Source organism: Anolis sagrei, chromosome 2 (assembly GCF_037176765.1).
Source record: "Anolis sagrei isolate rAnoSag1 chromosome 2, rAnoSag1.mat, whole genome shotgun sequence".
In the NCBI taxonomy this organism is placed as follows: domain Eukaryota; kingdom Metazoa; phylum Chordata; class Lepidosauria; order Squamata; family Dactyloidae; genus Anolis; species Anolis sagrei.
Genome location: NC_090022.1, coordinates 262,260,958 through 262,272,458, shown reverse-complemented (window position 1 = coordinate 262,272,458; position 11,501 = coordinate 262,260,958). Strand labels below are relative to the sequence as shown.

General features: G+C 38.2%; 1 protein-coding gene across 1 annotated transcript in view; it reads left to right on the top strand.

Moving 5' to 3' along the window:
* MRPS27 (mitochondrial ribosomal protein S27) overlaps window positions 1-11,501 on the top strand; it is a 65,453-nt gene that overhangs the window by 1,208 nt on the left and 52,744 nt on the right. Inside the window, exons 2-3 of the mRNA XM_060761690.2 lie at window positions 2,150-2,227; window positions 9,829-9,899. Coding sequence (XP_060617673.2) covers window positions 2,150-2,227; window positions 9,829-9,899 — 149 coding nt within the window. The remainder of the gene's footprint in view (window positions 1-2,149; window positions 2,228-9,828; window positions 9,900-11,501) is intronic.

The following is an 11,501-nucleotide window of genomic DNA, read 5'->3' as shown; positions in this document are numbered from 1 at the left end:
TTGTAGACTAGCAACAATTGGAATCTCTATGGCCTTGGTTCCAGGGCAAGAATATTATTCATTTCCTGATAATACAAGGATAAGAAATCACGAGGCTCTGATATTGCTTGGGTTGCAAGCAATATCAGGTTTTGCGCATTCGTTGTAATGTATTATGTTTAAGAGTCTGAATGTTATCAGCTGGGAGGAGGGGTGCTATAGTACAACAAATTATCTTTTCATAGATCTTGTCATTAAACCATTGAGAACAATGGAGTCAGCAATTCAAGAAAAAAAGTTTTCCCCAAGTTTTCAGGTTCCCCCCCCCCTGAAACTTTACATGTGTGTATTTGTATGACATTCTCATGAGGGGCCACGGTGGTGCAGTGGGTTAAACCTTTGTACTGCTGACCTGAAGGTAGGCAGTTCGAATCCACGAGACAGGGTGAGCTCCCGCTGTTAACCCTAGCTTCTGCCAACCTAGCAGTTCGAAAACATGCAAATGTGAGTAGATCAATAGGTACCGCTTTGGCAGGAAAAGGCAAAAAGATGCTCCAAGCAGTAATGCCAGCCACACGACCAAGAGGTGTGTATGAATGCAGTCTCCTCGGCTTGGAAATAGAGAAAGAGCACCTTCTCCAGAGCCAGAGTTCATCACCGCCTCCAGAGCCGGAAATGAAAGGAGAAGCCTTTGTCTGTGTATTTGTGTCTCATTGTATGTCATTGTAATAAGACATTGAACGTTTGCCTGTGTCTGCTTATATACTGTAATCAGTTCTGAGTCCCCTCGGGGAGAAGGGTGGAATATAAATAAAGTGTTATTATTATCACTATTATTATTATTTCATAGTTTTTTAAAGCAAGGAATACTCTCAGGTGGTTTTCCAGTTTCTTCATCTGAATTTGTTAGAGCCAGTCAGATCTTGAAAGCTAAGCATCTATTCATTGGTGGTTTCCCATCCAAGTACTAATCAGAACTCATCCTGAACTCACCCTGCTTAGAATCATAGAATCAAAGAGTTGGAAGAGACCTCATGGGCCATCCAGTCCAACCCCCTGCCAAGAAGCAGGAATATTGCATTTAAATCACCCCTGACAGATGGCCATCCAGCCTCTGTTTAAAAGCTTCCAAAGAAGGAGCCTCCACCACACTCCGGGGCAGAGAGTTCCACTGCTGAATGGCTCTCACAGTCAGGAAGTTCTTCCTAATGTTCAGATGGAATCTCCTCTCTTGTAGTTTGAAGCCATTGTTCCGCGTCCTAGTCTCCAGGGAAGCAGAAAACAAGCTTCCTCCCTGTGGCTTCCTCTCACATATTTATACATGGCTATCATATCTCCTCAGCCTTCTCTTCTTCAGGCTAAACATGCCCAGTTCCCTAAGCCGCTCCTCATAGGGCTTGTTCTCCAGACCCTTGATCATGCTTAGCTTCCAGAATCAGTCTGTATCTGATATGTTTAAGGTATTTAGGCCCTATACCAATGTATTTTAAAAAATAATCCATAAATCCATAATCTCCGTAGTGTTGCACCATAATGCCTGTCATTCCCAATTGGGATGAAGATTGTAATCCAGTACATCTGATAGATGCCAGTTTGGGAAAGGCCACCTTGAAGTTTACATACTTTCAAGTAATAAGTCTATCTGCATCAAGGACGATCTAGTTGCTGTATCGATCTTTTCTAGGAGTTCAAATATAGCAATAATATTTGTTGTACTTTTTGGTGATATATATTGCATGCAGCAAGTTCACTTTTCTCCCCATATTCCTAACACTTGCTTGAATGGATTGTCATTTCATTTTTAATCAAAACCTTGTAGATGTTGCAGAATACGATGTGTGTACTCCTGGGAAACTGACTAGATCGTAATAGTCTGTGATTTACAAGATCATTTGGACTTTTATGGAAATCTAATTTATGTTGTGGTAGCACGGCACGTCTACAACAATATTTGGTAAAGCTGACACAGACAATTTAGGGTTCTGCCTTTTATAGAGTTTGGATTTCAAAGAATGATAGATGTTAATGAGTGGGGACAATTTATTGCATTTAATTTAGAAAATGGAATGTATATAAAGACCGATGACTAATAAAATTTTGAGTTTGAAAAATGAGAACCTTTTAAAATGATCTTGATTATATATTGATTCTGACTCTCCCCTCTACTTAGGTAAAAGATGTATTCTTTCATCAGCTTATGTGGACAGTACGGCGTGGGAGCAAAGAGAAAAAGAACAGCACAGCCTGGGTAAGGAAACACTTCATTTATTTTGGGCTCTTGGAGTTTCCAATGATGAGATAATAAGTTGATGGAATAATTCTTTGAATGTGTACTTCAGGGTTCCCCAAAGAAGACTTCAAGACTTACAGATAGTGGCATATTTAATAAAGGAGTGGGGGTACCTCTTTGCATAGTGTGCAGATGTTAAATTGCAGAAGAAAAGCTGAACAAAGGGACCTGTAAAGCAATGCTACACATTTGGGAGACATAAAGCTGTGGGGTTCTCTCTCTTCTTTCAAATTGAAATAATGCAGTCTGACACAACTTTAACTGCCGTAGCTGAATGCTGTGCAATCATGGGAGTCATAGTCTTATAGGATCTTTATTTATTCATTTATTCATTTATTTATTTTGGGCATTTCTATCCTGTCCTTCTCACCTCCAAAGAAGGAGCCATTAGATGCCAAAAAACCCAAAGACATTAAAACACACAGTTACAATTAACATAATTAAAACAATTATAAACATTCAATTAAAAACAGTTCGGCGGTTCAAAACATAATCCAAATCGTTCCATTGCGGTCTGCTAAAACATTCTCTTTAGCCTTTCTTGCCAAATATCTTGGTTAGTGCTACATCAAACTACAACTCCCATGACTCCATCGCATTTTTCTGATGGTGTGGATTTTAATCTGTTTTCATTTTATTTTATTGTGTACTAGCCGTCCCCTGCCATGTGTTGCTGTGGTCCAGTCTGTGTATGTGTGTTTTGTGTGTGTATATTTGTGTATATATGTGGTTTTGCGCATTCGTTGTAATGTATTTTTTATTTTTTAGCTTTTTAAGTCTCTTCCTCTGTGTTTTTCACTGTTTTTTATGAGTGATGGTAACTCATTGGCCTGATAGGTATATCGTATCCAAATTTGGTGTCAGTTCACCCAGTGGTTTTTGAGTTATGTTAATCCCACAAATGAACATTACATTTTTATTTATATAGATACTAGCCATCCCCTGCTACGCATTGCTGTGGCCCATTCTGGTGATTTGGAAAAGTAAAAGAGGGCTTTGGTTATGTTTTCTTGTCCTGGTGAAGGGAGTTGGACTGGCTGGCCTTAAGGCAGCATTTCTCATCCTGGGGATCGGGTCCCCAGGGGATGTCGCTTGGGGGGGGGGGGGGATATCAGAAGGGTCGTCAGAGATCACCAGAAAACACAGTATTTTGTGTTGGTCATGGGGGTTCTGTGTGGAAAGTTTGGTCCAATTCTATCAGTGGGGTTCAGAATGCTCTTTGATTGTGGGTGAACTATAAATCCCAGTAACTACAAATCCCAAATGTCAAGGTCTATTTTCCCCAAACTCCATCTGTGTCCATATTTGGGCATATGGAGTATTCTTGCTAATATTTGTCTAGATCCTTCATTGTTTGAGTCCACAGTGCTCTCTGGATATAGGTGAACTACAACTCCAAAACTCAAGGTCAGTGCCCACCAAACCCTTCCAGTATTTTCTATTGGTTCAATTCCATTGTTGGTGGAGATCAGAATGCTCTTTGATTGTATGTGAACTATAAATCCCAGCAACTACAACTCACAAATGACAAAAAATCATATTTTTTTTTTAGTGAAGGACATACATTGGGTTGTTAGGCATATGCTGTCCAAATTTGGTGTCAAGTCGCCCAGTGGTTTTTGAGTTATGTTAATCCCACAAACGGACATTACATTTTTATTTATATAGATTTTACTTTGTATTTTTGGGCTTATTCCCTTCTGCTGTGCCCCGAGTCCCTTTGGGGAGATAGTGGTGGGGTATAAAAATAAAGTTTATATTATTATAGCATTAAGCCATGGAAGTTAAAGTTGTGTCAGACTGCATTATTTCTACAGTGTAGATCAGGTATGGGCAAACTTGGGCCCTCCAGGTGTTTTGGATTCCAGTTCCCACAGATTGATAGAAATCCCAGGAGAAGAATTTTGGATAAATAAGTGAACAGGTTATGGGCATCATGACAACAATTTTCTTTGAAGCTTGGTTGTATTTTCAGGATCTGTAAGTTTTCAAACAACCATCTTGCAACATATGTTGCTTGAACACAAGATGGCACTGCTGTCTTTGTGGATGGTGGTAACTATCGGTGAAAGGATGCATTGTTTTTGTAACAATGCTCATTCATTGGTACTTTACAGTTGCATATAGTAGAGATAATATTGTGTGTGTGTTTGGTGATAGTGTTAAAGCAGATGTGAAAAGTCAAACAACTGCATATGTTGCTGCATGTCCATTTTTTTAGAAACTGGTAGAGTTATTTTGTGACTGTTGGTATAGACAACTTTTTTCCTGGCATTGTTTGAAGCCTCTTTTGTTCTCAGCCAGAGCAGTTAAAGCCTAGATTTGGTCAGTCTTTTAGAAAACATTAAAATGGGCTGTGATTTCATTTAAAAAACATTGTGATTACACAGCAGGTTTATTAATTTGGAGTAAGGATTGATGTAGAATTGTTCCAGTTCTCAGCACTGACAAAGTAGTATTGTGTAGGGAAAGGTTCAGAATGAAATAGGGTTTTGCAGCAACTTTCCTATCAGGAAAAGTTGCTATGTTTGGATCTTTTCTGTTTCTTTTCTCTTTTAAAGGAAAAAAGTGAGTAAGAGACGGCAGAATATTTATGTATTTACTATGTTTATATTCTTCCTTTCTCGACCTCAAAGGGGACTCAAGGCAGCTTACAACATAGGCCATAATTTAGTGCCTTAAAACATTTCAATTAAAAATTAAAATCAAATTAAAAAGAATTTTAAAAAATTAAAAACTTTACAATTACTGTTATAAACCATGCTATCCACAATAATAATCCAGGACATTATGGTAGTCATTGCACATAATTCCAAATCAATCTATTGCACTGTATTATTCCCCAAAGGCTTGATCCCAAAGCCACATTTTCACTCTCTTTCTGAAGGCTAGGAGGGAAGGGGCTGATCTAATATCTGGGTTGTTGTAGGTTTTTCAGGCTATATGTTGTAGAATCATTCTCTCCTGACGTTTCACCTGCATCTATGGCAGGCATCCTTAGAGGTTGAGGATGTGAGCTTTGAGGATGTCTGCCATACATGCAGGCAAAACGTCAGGAGAGAATGCTTCTAGAACATGGCAATTTAGCCCGAAAAACCTACAACAATCCAGTGATTCTGGCCATGAAAGCCTTCGACAATACATTGATCTAATATCGTTGGGGGGGGGGCTCCACAGCCAAGGGGCCACCACTGAGAAGGCCTTGTCTCCTGTTCCCACCAATCGTGCCTGTGAAAGTGTTGGGACCGAGAGCAGAGCCTCTCCGGATGATCTTAATCTCCGAGTTAATAGGGGGAGATACAGGTTAACTGGGCCAGAGCCGTTTAGGGCTTTATAGGCCAAAACTAGCACTTTGAATTGTGCTCGGTAGCAGACTGGCAGCCAATGGAGCTGATGTAACAGAGGGGTTGTATGCTCCCTGTATGCTGCTCCAGCGAGCAGTCTGGCTGTTGCCCGTGGGACCATTTGAAGCTTCCGAACAGGCTTCAAAGGCAACCCCATGTAGAGCGCATTGCAGTAGTCTATTTGGAATGTAATGAGTGTGGTCTACCATGGCCAAGTCTGACTTTTCATAAATAGAAATTTATGAAAATGTACACAGTGGGAAGAAACGGAACAGATCCCCATATTCTCTTTTTAGTAGAACCCTGTTCCATCCAACAAAGTTGAATAACAAGAGATATAGGTTAGTCAATGGCTACCAATTGGAATAATGGCTTTAAAAAGGATTAGACAAATTATTCACAAATAAGGCTACAAAATTACACATAATCAGAGGCAGCTGGCTTCTGCATAGCAGTTGCTGGGAACAAGAAAATGGAAAGTGCCCTAAACTGTGGGCTTTTATGGGAGATGTAATTTTCCAAGGTCTTTAGCTTCTCTGTCAAAAACAGCCGGTGCATCTCCAAACTACAAATCCTAAGATTCCGTAGCATTGAGCAATAGCCAGTAAAGTGGTATCATACTGTAACAATTTTACAGCAGAGATGTACTTTAAGTGTCGGACTTACAACATTGGGTAAATAAAGTACAGTAAAATTAATCATATTAGTAAAAGACATAGTCGTATTAAATGCATTGGATTAAAATAAAATGTTTGGTATTTAGTGATAGAAAGGTATGTTGTTTTGATTATGGACTAAAGACTGCAAAGCAATTTTAACCTTCTTGTGTCTGCTTAAGGGGCAGCATATATTTACTGCTTTCCGGGCATTTGGAATATTTATATGCACTTCAGAATTTTACTACAGTCCCACTGAGTACTGATAACAGAGAAAAAGTCAAACATAAAGTGATTACCTGCAAGCTACTCCTTGTGTATTTGTCCATTAGAACTTAAGCTGGAACCACTGATTTATTTGTAATAGCATACCAAGCCACTATTATACAATAACCTTTTATTGATTTGCAGTGACCTGTGCTACATTCAACCAGCAATTTTTGGGGAGGTGAAAAGCTTTCTCTCATTACTAGTCCCTTGAGCCATGCATTTGTAGGGAGCAGAAATTTTAATCCCCATAGACAGTTTCTAGGTGAATTTCATCAATAGGTCTCATTATTGTAGAAGGTAATACTTAGTTGCTGAATGGATGTCAGGATGAATTTAGAGAGGATTTTCTTTGGTTAGCTAATAAGACTTCCATAGCCCCATTTTGCATAAGGGCATACTCCACATTTATCCATGGGTATTATAGTGATTTCAGCATACCAAATACATATTTATGATAGACATTAATCACAGTAATTTCCAGTGAGCTTGTAAGGGCTGGTCACATAGTTCTCATTTGGTAATTGACAAGATAATAGTAACAACCTCTGAGGATGCCTGCCATAGATGCAGGCAAAACTTCAGGAGAGAATGCTTCTAGAATACATAATCGTATATTGTGTCCAATTCTGGACACCACAATCAAAGAGAGATGTTGACAAGGTGGAATGTGTCCAGAGGAGGGTGACTAAAATGATCAAGGGTCTGGAGAACAAGCCCTATGAGGAGCGGCTTAAGGAGCTGGGCTTGTTTAGCCTGAAGAAGAGAAGGCAGAGAGGAGATATGATAGCCATGTATAAATATGTGAGAGGAAGTCACAGGGAGGAGGGAGCAAGCTTGTTTTCTGCTTCCCTGGAGACTAAGACGTGGAACAGTGTCTTCAAACTACAAGAAAGGAGATTCCATCTGAACATGAGGAAGAACTTCCTGACTGTGAGATCCGTTCAGCAGTGGAACTCTCTGCCCTGGAGTGTGGTGGAGGCTCCTTCTTTGGAGGTTTTTAAACGGAGGCTGGATGGCCATCTGTCAGGGGTGCTTTGAATGCAATATTCCTGCTTCTTGGCAGGGGGTTGGACTGGATGGCCCATGAGGTCTCTTCCAACTCTATGATTCTAGAACATGGCCATATAGCCTGAAAAACCTACAACCCAAGATGATGATGATGATGGGACATCTTAAACATGACATCTGTAACTTTAATAAAAGCATAAGCTATTGAAAATTATAACTAACATAAAATATCCAAATTAATTTACAAAAGCCAACAAAGATAATTGTGTACTATCCTGTTTGTACTGGGTAGTGTAAAACTAGCCCACTTAAATATGCTAAAGGCAACAGATTCTGTCTGATGTTTCAAGCTAACTAGAGTCAGCCCTGGTTACTACTTGGATAAGAGATCACCAATAATTACCAGGTTCAGAAGAATGAACTGATATTCTTCTGATTATTGCTTTACAGGTATTTGGAATATTTGGAATGTTTGTATGGCAGAAGTTTCCATTTTTTCCAAACAAGGAGTTCTGGAAGTTCCTTGTTTTGCCCCCCCCCCCCCAACACACCCACCCTTCAGTATTTTTGGCAGAGTGTTTGGTGTTTGGAGGATCCCAGTAGCCGGGGGAAAAATACAGCACAGTGAAGGAATACCAGCAAAGTTATTCTACAGTGTGACCTATCCAACAGATAAAGTGTTTTATTTAAACCTGCATTTCTATTTCCTGTGAAAATGTAATACTCTTGTGGCATCAATCCTTAAATAGCCAGCTGCTTACCTGCTTCTACATCAAAAGTAAAAAAGTACCGTATATACTCGAATATAAGCCGACCTGAATATAAGCTGAGGCGCACCTAATTTTACCACAAAAAACTGTAAAAATGTATTGACTCGAGTATAAGCCGAGGGTGGGAAATGCAGCTGCTATGGGTAAATTTAAAAATAAAAATAGATACTAATTCAAATACATCAATGGAGGCATCGGTAGGTTAATTTTTAAAAAATATTTACATAAAGCTGCAATTTAAGATAAGACTGCCCAACTCTGATTAAACCATTATTCTAACCTTCTTCAATGTAAATATACTGATGTATCTTTCCAATAATAATAGAGTAAAAATAAATGTAATAATAATAATTATAATAATAGAGTAATATAATGGAAATGTAATAATAACAGGAATAATAGTGTAAAATGATAAATGTAATCATAAAAATAAAGTAAAATGATAAATGTAATAATAATAATAATAATAGAGTCCCTCTACGGAGGTAGAGAAGATCGGGAAACAAAAGTTTTAAATAAATAAATAATAGCATAAAATAAAAAAAGTAATCGAGTAAAATAAAAAATGTAATAATAATAACAAAAATCATAAAGTAAAATAATATAATAATATAATAATAATAAGAGATAAAGTAAAATAATAAATGTAATAATAATAATAATAATAATAATAACGGAGTAAAACAATAAATAACCTTGACTCGAGTATAAGCTGAGGGGACTTTTTCAGCCTTAAAAAAGGACTGAAAAACTAGGCTTATACTTGAGTATATACAGTAATATATAAGCCCATTTGCCTTCATACCCACTATGTCACTCAAGACATTGGGAGGGTGAGGACGACATCTATGAAGCTACAAAATTGCAAGTATGGCTATTATATTGACTATGGACACAAATATACACACATTCAACTTAGCAAAAGAAACATTCTTAAGATACTCTTAGGTTGCATAATATAGATCTCCAGACTCAATGAGAAAGTCAAAATTTTAATCTGATAGTCTTAAGAATTGTGCTTCTCATTACTTGGCTCCTGTCCTCTGGAACTTCCTTTAGAGATAATCCCATGAAATGTCCTTTATACCACCACCACTCCTCCTCAATGTATACACACCATTCTTTACAATAGCCAGAGCTTTTTTGGAAGATGGGACTGGGTTTGTACACAGTTAAATGGGGTTATGTATGTTTATAGTCTCCTATCAGTTTGAGAATGTGTTTCATTGTCATTTTTATGAATCTATTGTTTTTCCTTCTTCTGTGCTGCTCTGGGAACTGTGAAATTGAAGTGCCGTTCATATGCAGGGACTATCAACATACAAAACAGCTTGCCTAGGAAAAGGCAACCCAGCCAACTGATATTAAAAAATATAGCAGCTTGAAAACAATATTACCATCTTGCCTTCCCAAACAGAGATGAAACAGACATGCTATTTTCCTAGGTTAGGAAATCCCCCCTCCTCTCCTATGATAACCATTAATTATTGATTCTTATTTTGTTTCTACAGCTGATTTAGCCAATTTGATGGACAGCACCTTTGAGAAAAAACTTCCAGTCAGCTCTTTAACTTTATCTCGGGTAAGAACACAAGCTTCAAATTGTATTGAAAACTGCATTGACAGATGTAGCATGTTTCTTCTAAGAGAATTTTAACTGAAATATGTTTTGCTGTATTGCTTAATGTGCTGTTTCTTAATACAGGTACTGGGTTAGCATTTTGCTGAGACCACAGCTAAGTGTGTCTGTGTAAAATTCAAAGCCTTGGACAGATCAGCCGAAATGATTTCTTTTGATATGATTTGCCTTTCTTGTTATCTATATGCTCATATTTTCATATTATTTTAATATATATATATACAGACAGTCCCCAAGTTACAAACAAAATAGGTTCTGTATGTTTGTTCTTAAGTTGAATTTATGTACATTTTAAGCGTAACTTCAGCCAAGTGTGTGTGTGTACACACACATATACACACACTTTGGAGAGCATAGGGAAGGGTTAATATCCCTGTGGTATGTGTGTGTGTGTGTGTGTGTTTTGTTTTGTTTTTTGGTTTTTTTTTGCTGTGTGCCTCTGTTCAGAAGATTTCACCTCACTTTCTGTCCCTGTGGTAATTGGATTTTGAAAAACGTGGCTTGTTATTGAAACAATGATTGGTGATAAAGCTTCAGTGGATACATGTTTCCCCCATGCTAACTCTTCTGAGAGTGAATTTCCCTTCCTAGGGTAGATTTCTCTCACTTCCTGTTGTCTCACCTCCATTCTTAACTATGAGTTGTTTGTACAGCAGATGTTTGTAACTCAGGGACTGCCTCTGTATATTCTTCATTCACTCATTGAGCTGATCTTTTGTGATGTATCATTAATACTATGTAGAACAAGCACTACTTCCCAATTCCCTTAGGCCAGCAGATAAAATTCTGAGATCTGAAGTGTCGATAAAGTGTTGCTGGCACAGAGAGGTCATGTAAATGTCAGTAATTCTTCCTTCTGCTTGTTTTAACTTCTGTTTCACCTGCCTACTCTGAGCCGCTGAGAAAGGAGAGGCATTAACTCCTACATCCTCTATCCTCTTTCTTTAAGGCAGGGGTGAGCAGTATGTAGTTCTGCAGATGTAATTGGATTGCAGTTCCCATCATTGCTTACAGTCAATTATCTCAACTAGGGCTGATTGGAGCTAGATTCTAAAATTTATAGGACTGTTAGTTGGCTGCTTCTGCCCCATGTCATTTTGTACCTTGTGATACTATATAACAGGAACATAGGAAGTCACCTTGTGGTTTGGTCTGTCCACTGTTCCACTGTGGATGCAATTCTCCAAGATGGTTTATGTTTAGATTTTAGTGGGCCAATGGACGTGATCTGGAGTTTAATCTGAAAAGCAAATATCTCTACTGCAGAAAGTTCACATCAGAATCTAGAACCAATTGACTATCTCACTGAAATGGCAGCCATCGCCATCTTTTCAATTGAAGATACGTATGATTGTACCTAGGATTTTTAGTATGGAGAACCCTGATCTTTGGGATTCATGCTGGGATATTGACTATCCCAACAGCTGTCTGTTTTCTTACTTTCATTGAACATGTTCCTCTCCCTTGGAACCTACTTAAATAGTTGGCAGTAACTACATCGAGTGGTGTAAAGTTACATTGGTTATTTGAGTGTTATGTGGAAAG